Source organism: Phyllostomus discolor, chromosome 12 (assembly GCF_004126475.2).
Source record: "Phyllostomus discolor isolate MPI-MPIP mPhyDis1 chromosome 12, mPhyDis1.pri.v3, whole genome shotgun sequence".
NCBI classification, from domain to species: domain Eukaryota; kingdom Metazoa; phylum Chordata; class Mammalia; order Chiroptera; family Phyllostomidae; genus Phyllostomus; species Phyllostomus discolor.
In genome coordinates this window covers 24,090,595-24,114,326 of record NC_040914.2, presented here as the reverse complement: position 1 = coordinate 24,114,326, position 23,732 = coordinate 24,090,595, and the positions used below count along the sequence as shown (strand labels likewise).

Sequence of the window (23,732 nt, the reverse complement as noted above, 5' to 3'; positions counted from 1 at the left end):
CATTGCTCCTGCCGCACGTCGCTCTTGCCCTTTGGGCGCGTTCTACTGGTCTTTGACAAGGATGAGGCCGGCCTCCTCTTGACGATTGGGCAACAGCTCCAAGGCGCGGCGTTCGATTGGCCTCCCGCGCAAGCTGCTAGGATTGGCTCAAGTTTTGTTCTCGGCTCCTCCTCCTCCTCCCGCCTCAAGGCACAACACGCCAGCGCGAGGGCCTGTGCGTCAATCAATAGTCCTGTGTCATGCTGATTGGATATACCCGCCCCTTTCTCCTAAACCAATTGGCAGGGAGGCGGAGCTAGGCTAATCAGGGGAGGGAAATCGTCCGTCAAGTTTAGAGCCATTTTTAATTGGTTGGGAGGGAATATTCTATCCTGAAGCCATTGGTTGGTCCTGGAAGTGGGTAGGAAAAGTGAAGTAAGGGAAGCAAAGTGGGAGTTAAAGACCGCGTACTTAATGTGAGACAGGTGCTTTCAAAGCTGAAATCATCTGCCAATCAAAACACTCCTGGGCCAAGGGGGAGGAGCTGAACATGAGGCTCCGCCCCTTTCTTCTCGTTTGTCCTGACTGTCATCATTCAAACCAGTTTGTCCAATAGTATAGCGAGCGGACACGACCCACTCTTAAGGCTTGTGAAACAGGGAAGAGCAGGCAAATCTGGGAACTGGGCGCATCCTTCTGCGTCCCTGGCCACCGGCCAGGCAGGCTAGTCCCTGTCTTTCAGCAGCACAGTTTTTCTCCAAGTGTTTGTGTTTCGCGCGTCTCTGAGACTCAGCCCTTGATGGAGGCAGCACAAGATAATGCCCCAAGTCACTGGCACCACGCATAACTTAATTAGTTAGGAAGCACCACGGAGGCACGGAGCTTTTGTCCTGCATCTGTGGGTTACGTGGCTGTGAGATAGTAACTCTCCTTTGCACACTCCTTCCCTAGGTGTCATGAGGACGTTGCAGAAGGTACAGATGAGATTATGCGTATGCCTATTGGTTTGTTTGTTCGCTTACTTACGGTAATGAAGGGAGGAAGAGAGGGAAACACAGATGTGAGAAACATTAACTACCTCTCACATGCACCCAGACTGAGAGGATGGAACCCGCAACTCAGGCATGTGCCCTGACTGGGAATCCAACCTTCGCTTTGCTGGATGACGCCCAAACAAGCCACACTGGTCAGGACATGCCTAATTGGTTCTTAAGATCTCGGCTCTGTGATCTTCTCTTGGGAAGAAAAGTTTCCTAACATCCCAAGCTGAGTGTCCCATGTGAGCTCTGTTGATTGGGATTGATGTTTGCATGTCTGCCATCATTTTCATAATCATTCAACTCCTCAGGAAGCACTGAGTAACCCTTTGCTGAATGGATGAAAAAATATGAGGAACAATTGTGTTTTAAGCCTTGCTAAGCACTGGCGTTTTCATGAACCTTATGGGTCACACCCATCAAGGCAGGAAGCCAGATTTGCCCATCTTCTCTAGGTGGAGGAAAGTCAGATAAATGCAAATGAGAACTGATCAGAATTGTCTGTGACAGGGAGAAAAGAATGCTTGTAAAAAATGCAGCGTTCTTCAAATATAAAGGACATATGGACAAAAACTGGGGGGGGTGGAAATGGGAGGGAGGTGGGGAGGGAAGGGTGGGTGGACTTGGATGGGAGTAAAGGACAGAAAACTGTACTTGAACAATGATTAAAATAAAATTAGGAAAAAAAGTAATAAATTTGTTTCTTATAAGCTAAAAAAAATAATGCAGCGTTCTTACCCTGGCTGATGTGGCTCAGTGGACTGAGTATAGGCTTGTGAACCGAAGGGTTGCCAGTTCAATTCCCAGTCAGAGCATATGTCTGGGTTGCAGGCCAGGTCCCCAGTAGGGGGCACACAAGAGGCAACCACACATTGATGTTTCTTTCCCTTTCTCCATCCCTTCCCCTCTAAAAATAGTCTTTTTTAAAAATGTAGTGCTCTTAGGTCCATATGGCCCCCAGAGAGCTGTACTTTTTTACGAATTTCCCAGATGATCCCTGTGCTCACTAGAGTTTGAGAGTTTTGATGTAGAGCTTTGCTATTCAAAATGTGGTCCCTGGATGGAGCAGCCTCTTGGACTTCCCAGGAATCACTTAGGGGATGGTTAGAATGCAGACTCTGATCCAGAGGTCCCAGATTGTGCTTTCCTAACAACATCCCAGGAGACTAGAGCATCAACAGTTCACACTTTGAGTAGCAAGGATCTAGAGCAGTTTCTCAAATTTGGCTGCACACCAGAAGAACCTGGGTGAATTTTTTGAAAATCCAAACTCTCGGGTCTCACCGTGGACTGAGGCAGGGGAATCTGGGCCCTGATTGGTGTGGCTCAGTTGGTTGGGTGTTGCTCCTTGAAGCAAAAGGTCACTGGTTGGATTCCTGATTGGGGCACAGCCTGGGTTGTAGGTTCTGTCCCCATTTGGGGCATGTACAAGAGGCAACCAATTGATGTTTCTCTCCCTTTCTCCCCCTTTCCCCTCTCTAAAAAAAAATCTTTAAACAAAATCTGGTGATCAGATCCAGCTAGCAGTAATTTTAAAAACGTCTGAAAGGATTCCAGCATGCAGCTAATCTGATTTTCTAGAGCAGTGGTTTTCAGAGTGATTTTCAAGAGCTGTAGTTCTCAGAATGTGGTCCTTGGATCAGTAGCATAAACATCTGCTGGGACCTTGTTAGAAATGCGGTTTTAAGCCCACTGTAAACTGAATCAGAAACTCTGGGCCCCAGCAGCCCTTTTTAACAAAACTTCCAGGTAGTTCTGAAACATACTAAGCTTCAAGGTCTTTGTTGCAAGTGTACACAGCATGGCAGGGTCAGGTGACTCAGATTCTTTCCTGAAACCACCCCCCTCACCCCTTCCCATTGGATTCACTCTGGCCAGGGGAGGTGGGGTTCTGAAGAGCTGTGGACAGAGAGGCAGGAGGCCCTTCCCCGCAGACCCCTAAGCAGAGATCACAAAGGCTGTCACTCTTACACAAGACTTATCTAAAGGCTCAAGGATAAACTTGGGGAGCGTTATGTGACCTAGGGTAATTTGGCCGTTAGAAGGAAGCCCCCAGGTATGCGGAGTCTCTGCCACATGGGAGGAGACAGACCCAGAGAGGTCCCGAGGTCCAGAGACAGAGCCCTGGGCTGTTGGAGGGACTGGGGTCCAGGGGCACACAAGGAGCCCCGAGGGGGAATGGGCATGGCTTGGAGAAGAAGAAGAAGAGAGAGAGAAAGAGAGAGAGAGAGAGAGAGAGAGAGAGAGAGAGAGAGGGAGAGAGAGGGAGAGAGAGGGAGAGAGAGAGAGATCTCAGATTGGACCCAGAAACCTGAGAGAACCAGGGAGAAGGCTGCACTTGAGACATTTGGAACTGGCCAGAGAGGAGATGCCACCTTCCACAGGGCTGATTCCTGCCCGTGAATTCGCCTCCTGGGTAACGTAGGGGTTCAAAATGAGCCACCCAAGATGTGCCTCGATTGTATCAACCCAGACCCTGCAGGCTCAAGAGAAATTTCTGCCCCCTCCCCTTAATTGTCTAGAGAAATTTGAATTAGGGTTTGTGCCCATAACAAGAGATATTAAGAGATAATGTATTAAACTTGGTGATTTTTTCTTGCTAATCTCTTGTGTCTGTTGGACCACCAGAAAGGACACTGAGGGTCGAGGACAATTTCTTCCTTGCTGACAGTAATGAGGAGGAGCATGGACATCGCAGGTGAGGGACCTGGCCTGCTCCTCGGTGCCACTGTGAAGCCTGGCTCAGGGCAGAGTGGACAGGGCTGTGGGCAGCACTACCCCTGAATGAGCCCCTGCAGGGTAAGCGAGGTCTCAGGACCCTGCCTGGACTGCCCAAGCCATTTCCCCGCCTGTCTGTAGCCCAGGAGCCCCCTCAGCCTGCCCCTTTCAACCCAAGTGGAGGAGACCTTCCCTGGGTCCCAAGGAAGACTGGGGGCCCCTCGCATGTACCTGGTGAGTAGAGCTTGGCACAGCAGGGGGGCAGCTCCCAGCAAACACTGGATGTGCACAACAGTGCCCAGTCATGGGGCCAGAGCCAGCCCAGTGCTGGCTGCCTCCCAGGCACCTTGTGGTACGAGAGCACAGAAAGGGGAGGCCAGTCGCCCACGATGCTGCGGCCACTCAGGCCGGCCTACACAGACAGTTGGGGCTTTCGGTAGATACGCTGTTTGGGTGTACAACACCTGAGGTTCCCCGAGGGGTGTGGAGACGGAGAGGGTGCTCCTCTTCCTGGTACCCTGTGGTGACCAAGCCCAAGCTCTGTCTCCCCAGCCAGGCAGCTCGGACTCCTGCAGTCGCCCAGCTGCTCGACAAACAATCACTCCCCTGGGACAGATCCTGACAATGTGTTTTTAATCATGCTTTTCCCAAAAGTTATCTCCTTTCCTCATTAAAATAAAAAAAGAAGAGACATGGTAAAGACGGGCTCTGCCCGTGAATGGGGTGGTGATCTCGGTGCTGGGGGCCTCTGTGCCTCCTTGGACAGTTCTAGTTCTGGCACCAGCTGATGGCGGGACGGCTCTCCCTGCTGGAGCCTCCCAGCCCTGACCCTGGACCTCTTCAGATGCACAGGGCCTGTGACCCTGCAGTGGCTGGCCACCCAGGGTGGCCCCTCAGGTGGACATGATGCCATTCTTCTCACTCTTGACCTTGAGGAACTCAGCCATGCTGGAGAAATACTTCTGGTTGGCCTCGGCGACTTTCTTCTCTGCTGCCTGTGGATTCACAATCTCCAGGCCCTGGGTAGGCAAGGGAGACAGACCAACGGGGTGGGCAGGTGGCCTGGTTCCTGACAACCCTCTCCCACAGCCCTGTGTGAATAGGCAAAGCAGCCAAACCCAGGGAGGGGAAGGGGCTTCCCAGGTACCTGGAGTGGGGTGAAGGCCACGCTGGAGGCAGTCCCTGAGGAGCGGTCGCGGATGGTGGACTTCCCGCCATACACCACACTCTGCTTCTGCAGGGTCCGCTGTGGAGGGGAGGGCAGGTCCCGGCTGTGACAACATGGGCTCTGCAGCCACGCCTGCCTCACCCCTCCCAACCAGGCCCAGCCATACCTGGAGCGTCTTAGAGATCCTGGCTTTAGTGGCCTCATTCACCTGCGTCTGCCGCACACGCCCACTGCCCGACTTGCCCAGGTGGCCCAGGCTGAAGCCCAGGTCCTCCTGGTAGGCGTCTTCCTCAATCTGGGGGAGGGGGGGTGTCCTGGAATTAATTACCCCTCGATCGGCTAGAAGCCCAGGTGTCCACCTGACCAGCCACTCCTGCAGGTACCCATTCAGGCACCTACTGCGGCCTGAGTGCAGTGAGCCTTGCTGAGGCCCCAGGTGACATTGGAGGTCCGTCCAGTAGCTGGGTCCTATTACTGATCCCCAAGCTGACAGGTGAGAGGGCCTGTGTATGTGTGTGTGTGGTTTCTGTGGGTCCAGGAGGAGGCCTGGATGATGAGACAGAAGTACTGGCAGGTATAAGGCAGGATGTGGGAGGGGGAACAGAAAGGGGCTAGCCAGGGAGGCCTGCAGTTCCCGGACCAGGAGCCTAGGTCGATGGAGAGCCTTGGGACAAGGAGGTGGAGCTGAGGGTTGTGTAAGATCCCTCTGCGGCTGGGTAGATGAAGTGCTGAGAAACTGGGGTGGGGGAACCAGGTAGGAGGCTGGGTGTCCCAGATCTGAGGGAGGCCGGGGCCACAGGGCAAACAGAAACACAGCAGGGGACAGGGCAGGGTGGGTGGGGAGGGGGCCCCAGGATCCCACCTCTCCGAAGCTCATGCGGTTGGCCTGCTTCCGGATCTCAGTCAGCCCCAGCCGCTCCTTCATCTTCCGGTACCTGAGCACAGGGCAGGGGGAGTCAGCTGGGACAGGGCGAGCCCCTCCCTTCCGCCCTGCCCCACCTGGCCATCCCCTGCGCCCCACCTGCGGCCTCCTCGCTTCTTGCGCTGCCCATCAAGGGGCGCAGGCAGTGGCTTCACCTGCTTCACAGGGGGTGGCTCCTGCCACTTGTCGAACTTCCGCTCGATCTCGTCCTTGAGTTCGTAGCCCACCTGAGAAGGGTACGGGGAGGAGATGCAGCTGCTTCGCCAGCTCAGTCACTATTGGCTCTCTAGGGCTCAGCTCTACCTACGAGCCGGAGACCCCCAGACTGGCCCCTGAACGCTGTGCCCACAGACAACGGTCTCCTCAACACTCTGACGTGAGCAGCACCCGAGAACTCCTGCCGGCCCCACCTCCCACCCGCTCTCTCTGCAGGTCAGCAAGTGGGGCACGCCCAGAAATTGGTCAGCCTCCACTCCATGTTTCCCTCACCCTACAAGTCCTCCAGGCTCTTCCTCAGGAAAGACCCCAAATCGGCCCCTTCTCAGCACGTCCACAGAAGCTGAGCTCCCAAGAAACACAGCCCATGGCCTTCCCCAGCCTGCCAGCCTCCTCTCCCAGCCTGGCTGTGCTCCAGCCTCAGGGCCTTTGCAGCAACTGTCCCTCTGGTACCCACAAGATTCTCGAGTGGCGCACTCACTTCACACAGGTCTCTGTGAAACGCTCAACTCCTGGAGGCCCACCTCCCTGGCCACCCAGTGCCCTCCACATCACCCCCCAGCACTGACTGGGCACCACTGGACACACTACAGATTTACCTGCTGTCTCCCCTCCCTGTGCTGCCCCCCACCCACCAGTTAGCGTGAGAATGCCACTGAGGCAGGGCTTTTTTGGGTCTGTGCTGCTTACCCTCACCCCCAGCCTCCAGAGCAGCGCAGGGGTGGGGGAGGAAGAGAGTAGGAGAGAGATGGAGTGAAAACGTCTCTCCTCACAGGGAACAAGACTGCCTTGAACAGGGGTTAACTGAATGGTCACTGCATGGTGACTCGAGGTGGCAGGGCAAAAGATCCCAGTACAGCAGGTAAAAAAAAAATGCACCCCCCCCCCCGCCACCTCCAAAGGGGCCTGCATCCGAATCTCCAGTCCCTGAATGTCACATGACATAACAAAAGGGACTTCGTGGATGTGGTCAGGGTGAGGTCCTGAGGTGGGGAGGGGAGGGGAGGGGCCCAATGTCACGGATCCTTCAGGGGCAGAGTGGGTGAGCTGGCAGGAGCAGAGGCGGGGATGGGAGGTGCTGCACTGTGGCTCTGAGGACGGAGGGAGGGCCATGTGACCAGGGACATGGGAGGCCTCTAGAAGTGGGAGAGGGTACAGGAACCAACCCTCCCCTGGAGCCCCCAGAACAAGTGACTTCTGCCGACACCTTGACTTTAACCCAGCGAAGCCCATCTTGGACTCTGACCTACAGGACTCTAAGACATTAACCCTGTATTGCATTAAACCACTATGTCTGTGGTCACCTGTTAAGAGCAGCATGACAGGAAACTGGGGGGAGGGGACAGTGACCTCTGACAGGTTGATCACCCTCCCTGGATGGGCCAGAGCCACATCCACCCCTCACCTTGCCCTCTGTGCTCTCGTGGAAACTGTCCACACGGGCAGCGAGCGTGCACTTGGCGGCCACCAGGCGGGCTGCTTTCCGCCGGAGATCCTGGAAGAAGGGGAAACTGAGGCCAAGTCAAGGTGAGGGTTCAGTGAGACCCCTGGACTCCCGCAACGCCAGCCACCACGGTCCAATCTCTGCCTGTCAGCATCCCACCCTCATGCCATCCGTCACTGTAACAACAGCCACAGTAACAAAGTAATGTGTTTTCTCTCAACCTGCTTTTAAAAAAATTACTCTGGCTTGCAGAGACAACTTACCTGTATTGCTACAGGTGGAAAATCATCAAACACCAAAAAATAAACTTGTTACGATTAAAGCAGAACATATGCACGGTTATCACTGAAGACCGTGTTGGGTGCCACGAAAGAAAAGGTGGCCCATGTTTTGGGGAACACCAAGGTGGTACATGTAAAACCTGGCCCCACAAGTCTCAGATAACAGTGATCATAAAAATAACGAAGGTAGCAGCAGCAACGCGTGCAATGAAAAGCCAGCCTGCCCCTAAGGCGTCTGGCCCTGGCCAGACAGTAACCCTGTGATTGGGGGGGGGGTCTTTGGGTCCCAGGGAATCAGTCAAGCTGGAGATGAGGATCAGCCACCCTGTGTAACCGAGTCCCAGTAAAGACCCTGGACACTGAGGCCCGGCCGGGCAGGAAGGAAATGTGTGCTGACCACGGGCAGGATGCCCGGGAGCACCACAGTGGGTACTCCTGCCCCTTGAGCTTCTCCCCTCAGGGTCAGCTCTGGCCAGTTCTGTGAGTCCTCCGTGTGGGTCACTGAGCATGAGGATGGCTTGGGGGACCCTCAGACTCACAAGGTTACACTTATATCACTTGCCAGGTGTGAGGCCTGACCTGGTTGAGTCTTCATCATGGCCGTGAAGCAGGCTCTGTTGTCCCCATCTCACAGATGGAAAGACTGAAGCACACGGCTCAGGCCTCTTGTCCGAGGACACCTAATGGTGAGTGACACTGCCGGAACCCCAGCCCCAGTGCACTTGCTCCAGTGTCCCTGTCCTCACACCCCATGTGACCCTGTCCCCCAGGTTCCCGACCACTGTGGTCCGCTGATGGCCACATGCTCAGGCTGACAGGGCCCTTCCCTTCAGGCACAGCAGGGGGCTCACCGGGGGCAGGGACTGCACGATATCGCTGTGGTAGATGTAGCCGGTGTGGGGCAGCACGGAGGTGGACGAGAAGCCGGACAGTGTCTTGCGTTGGGCCCCCAGCAGCATGATGTTGCAGGCAGGCATCTTGGAGAGGTTGGTCAGGCCGCCAGCCACCCCTGCAGCGGGAGGGGTGGGGGAGGTGAGAAGCAGCAGGGGCACTTGTCTGCCAGCTCACCTGTGTCCACTCGTTTACTGAGTTTCTGGTTGGATCTGTGGGGGCCCTGCCAGGGAGGGCCTGTCTCATTTCAGAGGGGCGATGCGGAGAAGGCTCAGAGGGGTGAAGCAACTGGCCTAACGGTGCACAGCGAGCAAGCGGCCCAGCAGGAACCTGACCCTGGAGTCTGCAAAGCAGCACAGCCCGCCTGGGAGAATGCCGGCCACAGGGCCCAGATGTGCAGTGCTGGGGGTTCCCATGGGCTGGTGTGCGGGTGCAGGGAGGGAAGAGAGCTATAAGTGGGGAAACTCCTCTACCAGTGATGGGGCCTGCTATGAGCTGGGCCGGTGCCTAGAGTAGGGAAACTGTGTCATCAGCCGAACAATTCCCTAAACTGGACCTCCCACACAGCGCACTAACCCGTGTGGAGCAGAGCGGCCCCAGAGATGATCATCACAGTCTCCAGAACCTGAGACCCTGGTGCCTTTCACGGTCAAAGGGACTTTGCAGATTTTCCCAGAGAACCCAGGCTTAAGAGAAAGGCGGAGACGTGAGCACGCAGGCGCCCCTAGAAGCTACAAAGGGCCAGACCCTCCCCAGACCCTCCACACAGGGACTCGGCCCTGCCTGCACCTTGACCTTAGCCCAGGGAGGCCCCAATGGACCCGCTGTCTAGAACCATGAGGTGACAGACCATGTTGGTTAAGGAGCTCAGCTTGTGGTCATTTGTTGTAGCAGCCATAGGAAACTGGCGAACACACTGTCAGGACCAATGTCCCCATCTTGCAGAGGACACTGAGGCCCCTCTCCTAGCCCTGAGCTCACCCATGATCTTGGCGGCTGTGGACGCCCCAATGATGATAGAGAGGTTGGGTGCGATGAAGGACATGCGGGACTCCACGTACTCATAAATGCGGTGCTTGGAGGCATTCAGCTCCAGGGCCATGTCACAGGCTTCCTCCAGCCGTTCCAGCTCCTCCTCCGACAGCTGCTGCCTGGTGCAGGGTGGGGAGGCCGGAGATGTGGCTGGGATGGACCAGCCCTTCCTGGGTTTCCTGCCTGACCGCAGTGGGATGCCCCCTGCCCCCTCCACTGTGTGTACATGTGTCTGTACGTGTGCATACGCGTGTGCACATGCAGGTGTGTGCTGCCTCAGAACTCAGCCCCTGCCAGAGGCTGCATCACCACCTCCTCCAGGAAGCCACTAGATCCAGGCTGGGTAGGCACTCCTCCTCTGTGCCTGACACTTGGCCTTTGGCCTTTGACCTGTGTGGGTACCTTCTTCCTCCCAGACAGCTCTGAGAGGACGGAGCCACGTCCTGGTTACTAAATTCCGTGACCAGGTGGGGAAATGTGCCAACCTTTGTTCACAGAACAGGATGACACCCCGAGGGAGGTCTCCACCCCACAGGACTCAGCTCAGGGTTTAAACATGGCTCCTTCTCTCAGGCACGGAGCAGATGCCAATGAGAGAGCTGCAACAACCCCACCTTCACTCCTGATTCTGGCTCACCCTCTGCCTCACCCCTCTACTATAGGCTCCTGCAGGGCGGGGGAGGCTGGCTCCTCACGCAGTGGGGACCCCCAAGCCCAGCTTGGTGCCTGACTGGCAGGTGCCACCTGTGAAACACGTGCAGAACTGAAATGAACTGTCCTCGTGAGACTGACACCCGTGCCGCCAGGACCCCCAGGTTGCCGCCTGCTGTCGGCAGGTCTGCGGCACCTCCCCTCCCCACCCCCCTACCCCACCCCGAGGAACGCACCCCTGGGTGGTGGAGGCGGTAACACTGACGACCATGATGGTGGCATTGGTCAGAATCTGCTGCAGGTTCTCGTTGTTCTTGCACTTGTCCAGGCTGTTGCCCAGCTCCTGCGGGCGAGGAGGTAGTGGAGGGGCAGCACGGGGACATGGGGAGGCTCCAGACCCGCTGCTCCGCTCCCCCGCTGGGGAGGCCAGAGGGGTGGGGTCTGCCGCAGGGTGCCTCTCCTGCCCCTACCGGCTCTGAGTGTCAGCACCGCACCATCTGCCCTGCACTGGCCGATCTGGAAACAGTGCCACTGGCCACCAGAGAGGACCCGCAGCTCGGTCAACTCAATGCAAATCTGACCTATCACTGCCTCCCTGCACAGACGTCCCTGGCCACCACCCTCACCTCTGGGTGCACGTGGAGCCTCCTCTCTGGGGTCCCTGCCTTCACTGGCACCCAACCTTCCCTCCCGGGGCTGAGAGGTCAGATGTGATCTGACCTCATCACCTTTGCCTTCATGCTTCCAATCCCTTGTTCCCTGAACCCATCAGGGCCTACTACCCGCTTGGGGTCTGGACACTGAACACTCACTTCTCCCCCCCCCGCCCCCCGAGCTCTCTGCAGGGCGGCCACCTTGTCAGAGCTCAACACTGCCTGCTCTGCCCACCACAGTGGGAGTGGGATACCCCCCACCGCCCTCCCCTGCTGCCTGGGCCTCACCCTGCCCCTCTCAGGAGACCCTAGGGAGTGGGGAGGAGGAGTCGTAAGAATGTGCTTTCCAGGCTTCACCTCTCACACACCGGGCAGCTGGCAGCAGCCAGGCTACCTGTCACCCTCTCCAGACCGCAGAGGTCGAGGGAGGCAGCGGGGCCTCCAACAGCGCACACTGCAGCCCACTCACCTGCCTCCTGTGCTCACTTACCTCAGGCCACAGCTGCCCGAGGGAGCCTTTCCCAACCCGGGGTCCGAGGGAGGGGGAGGGACCTGCCTCCCCTTCACACTAGAGGCTGTCGGGAGGCCTCGGTTCTACCCCGGCCCCCACCCCTCCCACTCACCTTGACCGTGCGGATGTAATCCAGGGCATTGGGCACCAGTGACTCCAGTTCAGGGAAGCGCTTCGAGTACTTGTCCCGGATGAACTTATGGATGATGTCTGGGGTGGGCAGGGACAGGAGGCATCTGATGAGGGGACAGGCAGACTCTGTTGGCTGTCCCCCACGCCCATGCCCCCTTCTTCCTTTAGTAGCTGAACCCCTGAGCTTTACCTGGGCGTAAGGATACCAGGATAAAGACCACGTTTCTGGCTCCCTCACTGCCGGGCAAGCCAAAACATGTTCTGGTCTCCAAGTGACATGTGCAACTCCCAGGTCACCCCTTAAAGAGAGCTGTGCCCTCTTCCCTCCCCCGTTTTGCTGGTGGGGATGTGGAGGTGATGGGTGGAAGTAGGCAGTCACTCTGTACCACAGCAGATCAACAAGACAAAAAGAGGATGGGCACCAGAAGCTGTAACGGCCTGGACTGCTCACTCGGACTTACATGGGGGAGGAAAACACACTTCCTTCTTACTTAAGCCCCTGTCTCGGCAGCAGACCCTGGATTCCTGCTAACCGGAGGGGCTCAGAGGCAGGACCCTGGGAAAAGCCAGCCTGGGGTTCTGTCTGTCCCTCCCACACTCACTCAGCTCATTCTCAATCTCCACGGTCAGGTTGTTGGCGTCCACAATGACCCTGTATTCAGGGGCTGCCTCCACTGGTCCCATCACTGTGAGGGTGAGAAACAGGCTGGTGGGCTACCCCATGCCCGAGGCTCTGCACATGCAGCTCTTTCCCTGGACACACATTCCCCAGCTGCTGGCCCAGCGTGTGCATTCATGCTTCAACGTCCAGTCCGGGTGTTGGTTCTTCCCTGACCCCTCAGGCGGGGTCAGCTGGCCCTCCTGTGGCTCCAGAGTGTCCCCAGCCGCAGCAGGCACTGCCCACCAGCAGCTGTCTTGTACCTGGCCTGTCTGACCTTGACTGACTCCTCTGGGTGCCCAGCACCCACAGGCCCGGCCCCGAGGTGCCAAAGGAAAACTTTACAGAGAAGAAAACGTGAATCTCCCTGAAACTCTGCTCTGAGGATACTACCCCAGTGTCCCACAGCCTCCACAGCTTCCCAAGGCCACCGAATTCCAGAGAGCCCCGTCCCAACGGGAAGAACTGGGTGGAACAGGATCGCCCTTGGAGAGCTGGTCGGGATAGACCAGCATTCCCCAAAGTTGGGCGAAGAGATTTTCAGTGATACTTCAGTCATCGCATATGTTTAAGGTCACGTCCTGTTTACCAAATTAGACCAGCTTTCTACTCGCAGTAGCATAATTTCCCTTCTAATATAAATTTAATGAGAAAAGTACATTGATTTAAAGAAAATGGGAAATGGGGGTTGAGTGGCTGGGTTAAGAAGGTGAAGGCATAAAGGTGTATAAACTGGTAGTTACCAAACAGTCACAGGAATGTAAAGTACAGCACAGGAAATACAGTCAATGACATTGTAATAAACATGTGTGGTGCTAGGTGGGTGCTGGAAGTATCAGGGGGAATCACTTCATAAGTTATATAATGTCTAATCATTATGCTGTACACCTGGAGCTAATATAATGTTACGTTACCTGTAACTGAAAAGAAATTCTTTAAATTAAGTTGCATGTTAAAAAAAAAAAAAAAGCAAATAAAATATACGATGTGAAGTAAACAGGACACATGGCAAAAACGCCTGTAACTGGTCACGTGACCCCCTTAGAAACCCTGACAGCCGGCCTTGGCAACTGGTGAGCACTCAGCACACAGCAAGAACTTTAGAAATGTCAGCTTTAAACTGCAGTATCTTTTCAGGAGAGAAGGGGACTGGGTTGGGATGGAAGAGAAGGAGGCAGCTCTGGAAAAGGCCGACAGAGAGACAGACCCAACTTCCACAACCGCAAGTAGCAAAAGGGGCCCAGGGGCCTGGCAGGAGACTAAGTGGGCGGGAAAGGTTGAGTCAGCAGGGAAGGTACCTTCTGAAGCCTTGGCTTGCTTGCTGATATACTCCTCAATCTTCATCATGATCTCAGCAAACTGCGGTGGAGAGGAGAGTCAGAATCCAGGACAGTTTGGGAAAAGCCATTGAGCACCTCACCCCTCCACAGCTTCCATTTGCAGCCTGCTCACCATCTTGCTGTCCCACAGCTTGGCGATGCTCTTGACCGAATCCCCAGAAAGATCCAGCTGTGTCTCCTCCTGCACATCCTCAATCGCTGGCTCCTCTTCTTCCTCCCCATAGCTTCCTCCTTCCTCTTCTTCCGCCGCCTCCTCGAGGTCAGCCAGCAGCTCGTCTGCCAGAGACATTCTGAGGCCTGTCGGGGGGAGAGCAGGGTTCCCCCTCATTACCGGGAGGGGCTTCCCCCTGTCCCCAGAGGCCCTGGTCCATCCTCATCAATCCCACTAGCATAGTTTCCACAAGGACAGGAGTTTTCACTTGTGCTGTACTCCAGCCTCTATTTGTGCCTGGCATGTAGTAAGTGCTCAATAAACACCTACTAAATTAATCCATGGACAACCTTCTGGAACCCAGATAATCTCCAGCCACAGCTCACACCACCTACCCTCTTACTCACCTCACTGACAACACACAGCACAACCTGCACGCCACCACCTTGCTAAGGCTTAAAAAATATATCCTTCCCATAATAAGATGCAAACTCTCATTTTTTTTCCTATGACAGAGCTCCCCTCCTCCTCCCGCCAGTTGTCGGACCCCGACTGGGTGGCAGATTTCCTAACATACTGATCTTCTCAGCCTTCGGGGCAACCAGACAGGCCTCATATGTCTAGAATGCCCAGGATGGTCACCTCTGGCAACAGGCAGCCTCCTCAACAGCCTCAGTGCTGTACAAATATTAGTCTTTCCTGTGAGTCCCATAGAGGAAAAGTTGGGAAGCACTACTTACTCTACACAGTACAATCCCCACCACTCTGTCCTCCCTGCTGCTTTTTCCTTTCCCTCCCCTGACAGCACATTTTTACTGATTTTAGAGAGAGAAGAAGGGAAGAGAGAGAAAGACAAGTGAAAGAGAAACACCGATCAGCTGTCTCTCATACACACCACAACCAGGGATCAAACCCACAACCCTCCCAGGGCCCTGACCAGAGACTGAACTCGCAGTCTTTCGGTGCACAGGCTGATGCTCCAACCAACTGAGCTACTTGGCGAGGGCTGCTTTTGTTTTGTTTTTAAAGCAATCCTTTTCTCTTCCTGTCCCTTTCCTCTCTCCATAAATCCATCCCCCTCCCTCATGTCTTCCCCTTCTGCACCACCCTCCTCTAACGTATGAAAACAGAGGCTGCAAACTCCAGTGCTCAGAGGCTAAGTGGGTGGCCAGTGAGTGGGGCAGCCTGGGGGTTGGGCAATAGGGAGGAGTGGGGCCTGGAGAACCAGAGAACTCATGCCTGATGTACAGGCACAGCCAATGCTCAGCTTCAGACACACCAGTGGAAACACAGGCTGCGTGCTGCCAGGTCTTCGGATTTTTTTCAAGAGAAGCAAGAAACTCAAAATTTTTATGTGGAACCTCCCAGTTTAAAACATCTCTTTCTTATCATTTAAACAGATGATTTAGGTAGAAATAAAAATAAAAATTAAAAACCACCACCACCATGGCACAGGCCACACCAAACAGGCAAAATCAGGACAGAGGTGGGCCTTGAGCTGCCAGTTTAAAACCCCAGGGATGTCCAGGTGTGTCTACGAGATTAGTCTCTCCTTTTATCCTGCTCTCTCCATTACATACCACATTTCCTTTACACTTGCTTCTCTTTAGAAGACACAGCCTTTCCTCTTAAATGCCTATTTATAACCTCACACGTCTTCCCCAATTCCCCTCACTCACTTTCCGTAAGAGGAAATCTTCCTTTCTGTAGAGAACATAGCCCCCTCCCCCTATACAAGACTCAGGTGTCTCTTCATATCCTCTTTTCTCTGCCCCTCCCCGCAGGGAAAACCGTAAGCAAACATAGGGACCATGCCTGTCTGCTCACTGCTATATCCCCACCGTCTAGCACTGAGTAGGCATTCAAGAAATATTTGGTAAACGAATAAACAATTTTATTTAATCTGTACACCCACCACATTATAGTCTCTTTTTTGGGCCTCTGACTGTATTATTTTTGCGTCCCTCTGGTAGGAGCATAAATGTCTTGCGACATAGGTCAGTCTTCTGTGACACCCCCCCCCCCCCCAGATCCCATCCCGCTATTAGGTATCTATGAGCTCCTTAGTTTGTTTGCCTCAACACTTAGGATTCTCTAAATTTCTATCATTTTGTTTAACGCTCGTCTTCCCCACTTAGCTACAGTTTCCTTGGCGACAGGGGCCGTTTTATTCATTGTTCACTAGCCGCAGTGCCCTGGGCAGCACCTGGCACGGCGTAGGTACAAGGACGTCGTTTGATTTCAGCCAACCTCCGCCACCATCCCCCTTGCCCATGAGTCCTCGCCACACTTCCTTCGCTTACCAACCCTTTCCCCTCACTTTTTACGGGCTCAGCCTCCAGTTCTCCTCTTATATTCCAGTTCCCTGACCCACACACCCCACTCTTGGTGACACGGCCCGCACGTCCTGGGGGCACCCTATGGTGCCTCCCACACTTGGGATTAAGTCATTACTCGATCACCAGTCCCCCAAATGAAGCGTTCTACGAAGGCAAGGGACATTTTGGCTTCTGCCATAAACTCCCGCCCCCCCCCCCCCCCGAGTCCTAACGTTGTGGGAGCACAGGAGACCTTGGTGTGGTCAATCTAGTAAAGACCGCCTTTGTCCTCGCTCCGGTCCAATCCTCAGACACAGGAAGCTAGCCTCCTGTCCTGGCCTCAGCCGCACCACACTCACCACCTCCTTCCCCGCACCTCCGTGTCTAGGAATTTAGCCTCCAACAGCAGTCGACGCTTACTGATGACGTTTCGCCCTCGCACCGTGGCCAAGGCAAAGCTACGTTGTGATTGGTCCCCGCCCCGCGTCCTTCCGGACTGCGTTTGGAACAACAACTTTATTAGCACCAGCAGCTAAGCGGAGAAGGGGGTGAGCAAGAGGCGAGGCGAGGCGAGGCGAGGGACATCGCCGGCTCACGGCCCCCTTCGAGGACTGAGCCACCTAAGCGGAGAATCGCCGTGGTCGGACGACACGGCGTCAAGACGAGAATAAAGACGGAGGCAGCCCAGACGACTGGTGGCAGGGTTGGACGAGTGAGCCAGGCCTTTCAGCCGGGACTCGAGGTCGGATGGGTGGGTGGTTAGGGAGGAAAGCCGGAAATCAGGAACTACAACTCCCAGGAGGCCTAGCGGCTGAGTCCTGGAAGCTTGTCTGTGAAGCCAGATGGGACTAGTAGTTTTGCGAACAACTTAACCTAGAGGTTTGAGAGGTTGGAAGTTCTGAGTCCTGGGGCGGCGAGAGCAAGGGCGAGATGGAGCTGGAGCAGAGAGAAGGGTAAGTGGCTTTGAGGAAAATTGCCAATCCCAAAAGACACTGCGCCTGTAGAATGCAGCCGTAAGCGCTTTACTCCGAGGGCTGATGGGGATTGTAGTTCCTGCAACGGCTTTGGGTTAGAACTCTTAGGGACTGGGGTCTGTGCTTGAGCATCCTGGGGGAGGAGGCTGGCGTTCTAGAGACTAGAGACCTGGACTCCTGGGTTTCAGTGAGGGATTTGGGTCTCGATCTTCCCTGGATCCTCAGAAGAAAGAGTCTGGGGTCTGAACTTCCAGATCCTGGGAGGAGGGTGTCGGGGCCTGAATTGTGGGTCCTGGAAAGGAAGGACTGGGGGCCTGGACTTCTGGGTCTGAGGGAGGAGGGTTGGGGGACCGGAGGTTCAAAGTCCCTGAGCCCCCTGACTCTACAGGACCATGGGCTTTGAAGAGTTCTCAGCGCCGCCAGGCTCGGAGCTGGCGCTGCCTCCGCTGTTTGGTGGTCACATTCTGGAGAGTGAGCTTGAGACAGAAGTAGAATTCGTGTCTGGGGGTCTGGGCAACTCGAGCCTCCAGGAGCGAGATGAAGAGGAAGAGGCAGCTCGGGGCCAGCAACGGCGCCAGCGGGAACTCAATCGCAGGAAGTACCAGGCGCTAGGTCGGCGCTGCCGGGAGATCGAGCAGGTAGGTGAGTGTGGATCCCGTGTCGGGCTCCCCTGGTCTAAGTTACCACCCCTTCCCAGTTTCTGTTCACATGCACAGCCTTACTTGCCCAGCAGGATGAATCTTTCATTATTCATTGATTACCCACTTGTTATACATCTGGCACTGTGCAAGGTACCTGGAGTGCTCTCTTCTCTAGGAGCTTCCCTGACAACCCAGACCAGCTCGCTGATGCCTCATGGCTGCCTCTCCTGCTCCCCACCGATCACAGGTCAAAGCTCCAGCTCCTCAGGTCTCTCATACCCCTGGCATCAGTCGTCCCTCCTCTCTATCATTGAATCTCTCTGGGTCCTTTTCCCCTCCATCCTCACAGCCCCTGCCCCAGACTCAGGTTCTCTCCGTTGAATCACTGCATTAGCTCTGTAGTGAGAATAAGGATGGAGCAGTGGGCAGGCCCACAAACAACTAACAGCATGGCTTGAGGTTTAGATTTTTTTTTTTCAGTGATGGGGAGGCTAGAGAAAGGTGTCAAATGGGAGGGATGGCTGTCGGAAAGACTCTGAATTTAGTTGTGTTGGTTTGCTGTGACCAAGCACTGCAAACTAGGTGGCTACGTAACAGAAATGCACTGCTTCTCTGTTCTGGAGGCTGGAAGTCGAGGTTAGGGTTGGTCCCCTGAGGCTGTGAGGGAGAACTGCTCCATAACTTGCTCCTGGGGTCTGGTGGTCCGCTGGCAGTCTTTGGTGTGCCCTGGCCCTCTGCCTTCATTTTCTCGTGGCTGTGCACGGTCTGTGTCCCACGTCCCCCTTCTTGTAAGGATGCCCACCATAGTTACTGGATTGGGGCCCACCATAATGACCTCATTTACCTCAGGAAGAGCATGTGTGAAGCCCCCAGGATAGGGGGGTGTGCAGGGGGTTGCAGGAGCAGCGTGGAGGCCAGTGTCAGGGGAGGGGAGGGGAAGGGAGAGGAACAGGGCCGGCATGAATAGGTGAAGGAGCAGGTGCGGGAGGTACAGCCCCTTAGGGTCCAAAGACGACCTTTGGGCCGGCTCCCTGGTCACAGCAGGGACTCCAGTCGCCCTCTGTCAATTGGAGGCCCACTGACCTGTGCGCTCCCACCTCCCCGCAGGTGAACGAGCGGGTCCTGAACAGGCTCCATCAGGTGCAGAGGATAACTCGGAGACTGCAGCAGGAGCGGAGGTAATCCCTTTGTGTGCCTGCCCTGGCCTGCATGCCTCTTGCATGGAAACCTTGTTTCCACGTGCTTCTCCTCATTTCTCCACCTTCCCTGTCTGCCTGGCTGGCCACCTGGGGCCAGGAAGAGGCGAGGCTGGAGGGGTAAGAGGGCCTAAGGACCAGGAGTGGGATTGGATCTTGCAGGACAGAGCTGGCCTGGGCCTGGGGGAAGTGGGTGCGTGCCCACTGAGTGGTGAATGAAGCAAATGAAGGGGCCCTAGCCTGAAAGTCTCAGACTCAAGTTTCCAGCACTGTGTTGCTGTGTGACGCTGAGCGAGCGACACCTCCTCTCAGAGCCTCCATTTCCTGACAACCACGGGTGACAACAAAGTCATGCCAAACCTGCAAGGCTGCTGAGGAGTAAACAGGAGCTCACTCTGTGAGCTCGACTCTGAGCCTCCCGCCTAGGATCACCGGGACCAGGGCGGGTGTGAGCTCTGGGGCCAGCCTGACCCAAATCTGATGCTGCCCCTGCCACCCTGTGTCCCCGTTCGGGACACAGTGGGGAGAATCGGCCTTATCCTGAAGGGTTCCATGGTGAGTCATCAAACCAGAGACAGAGAGGGGAATGGTGGTTGCTGGGGGTGGGGGACTGGGGCGCTCTTGTTCAACTGTGGACAGAGGTTCACTCTGGAAAGGTCAAGAGAGTTCCAGAGACGAACTACGCTGATGGTTGCACGACAGTGTGTTACCTAACATCACTGTACTGTGCCCTTAAAAATGGTAAATTGGGAAACTTTGTATACTACCACAATTTTTTAAAATAAGTGCTTTTTTTTCTAAAGCAAAACAATAAAAGGTAAGACAGGCCAAGTCACTGCACTGCTCAAAACCTTGCAGGGGTCCTACCTGACATCCTTCCTACAGCCAACCAGGCTGCAATCAGATGGCCCTTCCCAGAGGCCTCCCTGCCCACCTCAGGACCTTTGCACTTGCTGTTCCTGCCCCCAGAAACATTCTTCTGCCACTCTCTCCCCTTCCCAGTGAGGCCTCCCCATTGTCCTCCTCAAGTTCCAATCAGGTGCCATCCCTCCTCTTTCGTACTTTCTGACCTATTATGATTTGCTGGCTCACAGATAGCATTTAGTCATTAGAGCTTAAAAAAAAAAAAAAAGCAGCAAAGAAACCCCAAAAGGGTTGAGAAGAGGAACAGGGAAAGGAGAAGGCAGAGTCGGTAGGAGGTATTCTACACACTCCTCTCTCTGGTCTTTTTGTTATTAATGAAAATAACTTACCCTTGAAGGTTGGCTAAGCCAGCATCCCACCAGTCTTTAGGTTACAGACCACATCTGGTTGTGGGACCCCTCTCACAGCAGTGCCCCCAGTTGGGGTTGTTATCTCCCAAAGACAAAGCAGAAAACTGAGGTGCGGAGGTCACCTCACTGCGCCCCAAGTCCCATGGACTGGTCAGGTGCATGGTACCCAGGTCTCTCGGACTCTGGAGCTCCAACCTTCTAGGTCAAGGACCCTCAGCTTTCGAGGGAGCCGGAGCTGGGCCACTGGGTATCCCTTTCCCCAACAGCCAGGAAATGAAGGTGTCCTCTGGTGGCTTCTCCCTGGCGCAGGTTCCTCATGAGAGTGCTGGACTCGTACGGCGATGACTACCGTGCCAGTCAGTTCACCATCATGCTGGAGGTGAGTGCGGGGTCTGCGGGGTCTCCGGGGCCCGGCTGAGCCGGGAGTCCACGGCAGTCTTCACCTGCCTCCTGTCTCCTCACCAGGACGAGGGCAGCCAGGGCACAGATGCCCCCACCCCAGGCAATGCTGAGAATGAGCCTCCAGAGAAAGAGGGGCTGTCTCCACCCAGAAGGACACCAGCACCCCCAGAACCCAGCAGCCCGGCCCCTGGTGAGGGGCCCAGTGGGCGAAAGAGGCGGCGAGCACCCCGGGAAGGACGCCGAACAGGAGTCCCACTGACTCCAGAACTGGCCCCTGTGCAGGTGGGAGGCCTAGAGTCTGGGGGCCAGACAAGGAGGGATCAGGGCTGTGGGCAACACAGCAGGTGTCCGGCTGGGAGAATTGGAGAGAGGACATGAAGCAGGGTGGCAGGGCTAAGGTTATATGGGGAAAGGGAAGAGCTGGAAAACGCCAGGAAGGCTTGGGGAGAGGAGGAAGACCTGGAGGAGGCTGTGGGGAGGAGGGGGAGGGATGGGAGGCTGGAGAACCTGGAGACCACGTGGACCCAGGAACACTGAGACTCTCTGGGGTGCACAGAGGAGGCTGTTGGGCCTGGGAGAGCAGGAATGGTGGGGCTGAAGGGTCCTCTCCAGACCCCAGGCCTACTCACACCTCCCTTTTCTCTCCCCCAGATAAAGGTCGAGGAAGACTTCAGCTTTGAAGCAGATGAGGCCCTGGACTCAAGTTGGGTTTCCCGGGGGCCAGACAAACTGCTGCCCTACCCCACCCTAGCCAGCCCTCCCTTTGACTGATCCCCTCCCAATAAACTGACTCCATGCTCTCCTTGGCCACTGTCTGCTGCTCCCATCTATAACCACACACTCTCTCGATTCTGGGATCGGTTTTCACATTTTTATTGGGGACCACAGGGGAGGGGATGTCCTTCCAGTCAATGGAGGTGTTCACAGTTTCTTCAGCCACTCCAGGCTTGGGCCCTGGGGGTCCTGGGGGTGGCTGGGCACGTCGGGCATGTTCCCATCATCTCGGACGGGCACTGCAGGACAGGAGGATGGGCCCCTGAGACCAGCAGATCTCCAGGGGCCCTGAAAAAGGCTGGTCTGTTGTTTTATATTCTAAGAGGGAATTGGAACTCCAGGAAGAAAGACAGGGGAGTAAGGATCAGAGATGCAGAGAATATCAAGGAGACAGACAGACCTAGAGACTTGGAAAAACCAGAGGTTGATCCAATCCCCACTCACCTGGGTAGCTGTAGGGTGTGGCCTCGTTGATCATGATGGCATATTTGGTATAGGGGCTGAAGATGGGCAGAATTATAGCTGTGGAGAGACAGAGGTGAGGCCCAGGGAAGGTGGCTCTGGAAGGGGATGGAGCAGAAGCTGAACTCTGGAGGCTGAGTGCATGGGGATGGGGGGAGGGAAGCAGGAGGCATAGCACCTCCAGGTCCCTCTGCCTTGCAATGCCCCTTGGCACCTCAGGATCCCCATTTATCAGAAAAGTATATATAGGAGGTAGGCCTGGGAGCCAAAAACATATGTGGAACCTACAAGGCACCGAAGAGGGAAGTGGGGGGTAGTTATGGAACCAGTGCATGGGGGTGTAGAGGTGGTCACTGAGCACTCTGCGGTGGGGGAGTGTCCTTGGGCATGTTCTAGGGGAATCGTGAACAAACTGAGAAAGAGGGCTTGTATAAGAACAGTCCCTCTAGGGTGGGAGCCAGGAGTCCTGAGGGGCCGGGCAGGGCATATAAAGGAACATTCTAGGCCAGCACTGACAAATATAAGAGCCACATATGTAACTACATTTCCTAATTGCCACATTACAGTTAAAACATGCCAGTTAATTTTTTAAATGCATTTAAGCTGGTATATCCAAAACATCGTTTCAACACACCATGAGAAAAATGGAGACATTTTACACACTTTTTGTCATATTAAATCTTTGAAGTCCAGTGTATACTTTGCATTGGGTGTAACACTTAGCATTTCAAGGGCTCCGTGGCCAAGGTGGCCCATGAGCCAACTGTCTCCTAAGAGCCTTACCCAATTACCTGCAGACCAATGGCGTTCACGAGACCTGGGGACTTGTGAGAAATGCAGTATCCCAGGCCCCACCCTGCCCTGCTGAATCAGGGCCTGCATTTTAACAAGCACCCCCCCCCACACACACACACACAACCAAGTACCCCAATGCACGTTCATGAGTAACCCTGCCCTAAAGCAAAGGCTCTCGGTCAGGTCGCACATTAGCCACTGGGAGATCGGATGGTGAAAGTGGGAAGGATGCGGACATTCATTATTATTGTTATTTATCGCTTAGGTGCTTTTAATGCACAGCCAGGGTTGGGATCCTCTCCCAGAGGGGCAATAGGGACCTCTTGGGGTGGGGAAGAATGGGACCGGTGAAGGGGTCATAGTATCAGGGATGGGGTAGGGCAGGGGACGTCGTGGGGGTGTTGACACAGAACGTAGAGAGCGGCCAGGGGGTCTTGGAGGGGGGAAGGATGGAATGCCAGCGGCGGGGCGGGGAGGGGGGGGGGAACGGGAACTCTGGGGCGGGTGGGGAAGGTAAAGATGGGACGCTGGTTAGGGTGATATGTACGTTCGCGCTCACGCACCGAGGCCCCCGATAGTGAAGGACGCGACCAGCACCGGCTCCTTGGCCCACGCATTCTTGAGGAAGGCGGCGAGTCCTGGGGAGGCGGGGGGGGGGGGGGGGGGGGGGAGGGTCATTCCAGCTGGGAATGCCCCTGGTGACCTCTAACCCTCTGGAGAGCTCCTCCACCAGCGCCCTGCAGGAGCCCTCTCGTGATCTCGGCGTCCCCCTCCGACCCCAACCCTGCCGCCTCCACGGGAGTACCGCTGCTCCCTAGCCCCGCACTGCCCGGGTTCTCCCCGGCCCCACGCTCAGCTGGTGCCCGAACTTACTCCCGGCCATCTTGGTCTCGGCGGCAGAGGCTTCGGCGGCAACGGCGCGGGGCACCCTGGGAATTGTGGTCCCGGCGCCGGAGGCTCCGCTGAGTCCGCGCTTGCGCACTAGCGCAGAACCGATGTTCTGGGCGGTGGCAGGACAGAAGGCCAAGTTCTTGTTTTTAGTGCAAGCTTGCCTCCGCATACTTGCTGCCGCCCTCTGTTCCCTCTGCCTAGAAATCGCTCTAGACGAGTAA

The 23,732-nt window shown here is 55.6% G+C and overlaps 3 protein-coding genes across 5 annotated transcripts; 1 reads left to right on the top strand and 2 right to left on the bottom strand.

Annotated features, from left to right (window-relative positions):
* Positions 1-4,345: 4,345 nt before the first annotated feature.
* PRPF31 (pre-mRNA processing factor 31) lies at positions 4,346-16,542 on the bottom strand. 2 transcript variants are annotated; one of them, XM_028530182.2, is made up of 14 exons: positions 16,462-16,542; positions 13,746-13,930; positions 13,592-13,652; positions 12,238-12,321; positions 11,616-11,713; positions 10,576-10,682; positions 9,638-9,807; positions 8,617-8,774; positions 7,446-7,535; positions 5,924-6,051; positions 5,765-5,837; positions 5,069-5,197; positions 4,882-4,980; positions 4,346-4,753 (listed from the first exon to the last, which is right to left on the bottom strand). In XM_028530182.2, the coding sequence occupies exons 2-14, from the start codon at positions 13,920-13,922 to the stop codon at positions 4,628-4,630; spliced, it is 1,500 nt and encodes a 499-aa protein (XP_028385983.1). In that variant the 5' UTR covers positions 13,923-13,930; positions 16,462-16,542; the 3' UTR covers positions 4,346-4,627. The 2 variants fall into 2 exon arrangements, with proteins under 2 accessions (XP_028385983.1, XP_028385984.1); XM_028530183.2 differs by having other exon boundaries at positions 16,356-16,500.
* A 63-nt stretch (positions 16,543-16,605) lies between these two features.
* Positions 16,606-21,395, top strand: TFPT (TCF3 fusion partner). Of its 2 annotated transcripts, none has more exons than XM_028529626.2 (6): positions 16,606-17,055; positions 17,465-17,714; positions 18,825-18,895; positions 20,497-20,566; positions 20,653-20,871; positions 21,241-21,394. In XM_028529626.2, the coding sequence occupies exons 1-6, from the start codon at positions 17,033-17,035 to the stop codon at positions 21,358-21,360; spliced, it is 753 nt and encodes a 250-aa protein (XP_028385427.1). In that variant the 5' UTR covers positions 16,606-17,032; the 3' UTR covers positions 21,361-21,394. The 2 variants fall into 2 exon arrangements, with proteins under 2 accessions (XP_028385427.1, XP_035868536.1); XM_036012643.1 differs by lacking the exon at positions 16,606-17,055 and adding an exon at positions 17,096-17,316 and having other exon boundaries at positions 21,241-21,395.
* A 51-nt stretch (positions 21,396-21,446) lies between these two features.
* NDUFA3 (NADH:ubiquinone oxidoreductase subunit A3) lies at positions 21,447-23,601 on the bottom strand. The gene is made up of 4 exons (XM_028529968.2): positions 23,494-23,601; positions 23,184-23,258; positions 21,808-21,885; positions 21,447-21,602 (listed from the first exon to the last, which is right to left on the bottom strand). The coding sequence occupies exons 1-4, from the start codon at positions 23,501-23,503 to the stop codon at positions 21,511-21,513; spliced, it is 255 nt and encodes an 84-aa protein (XP_028385769.1). The 5' UTR covers positions 23,504-23,601; the 3' UTR covers positions 21,447-21,510.
* Positions 23,602-23,732: the final 131 nt, after the last annotated feature.

Excerpts from the sequence above, each read along its gene's own strand:
- PRPF31 (XM_028530182.2), bottom strand. The coding sequence starts at position 13,922 with ATGTCTCTGGCAGACGAGCTGCTGGCTGACCTCGAGGAGGCGGCGGAA. Across the intron at positions 7,536-8,616 it reads TCGTGCAGTCCCTGCCCCCG|GATCTCCGGCGGAAAGCAGC; the intron begins GTGAGCCCCCTG and ends CCCTTCTTCCAG. Across the intron at positions 5,838-5,923 it reads AAGAAGCGAGGAGGCCGCAG|GTACCGGAAGATGAAGGAGC; the intron begins GTGGGGCGCAGG and ends CCCTGTGCTCAG.
- TFPT (XM_028529626.2), top strand. The coding sequence starts at position 17,033 with ATGGAGCTGGAGCAGAGAGAAGG. Across the intron at positions 17,715-18,824 it reads GCTGCCGGGAGATCGAGCAG|GTGAACGAGCGGGTCCTGAA; the intron begins GTAGGTGAGTGT and ends ACCTCCCCGCAG. Across the intron at positions 20,567-20,652 it reads AGTTCACCATCATGCTGGAG|GACGAGGGCAGCCAGGGCAC; the intron begins GTGAGTGCGGGG and ends TCTCCTCACCAG.
- NDUFA3 (XM_028529968.2), bottom strand. Across the intron at positions 21,886-23,183 it reads CTTCACTATCGGGGGCCTCG|CTATAATTCTGCCCATCTTC; the intron begins GTGCGTGAGCGC and ends GTCTCTCCACAG. Across the intron at positions 21,603-21,807 it reads CACACCCTACAGCTACCCAG|TGCCCGTCCGAGATGATGGG; the intron begins GTGAGTGGGGAT and ends CCTGTCCTGCAG.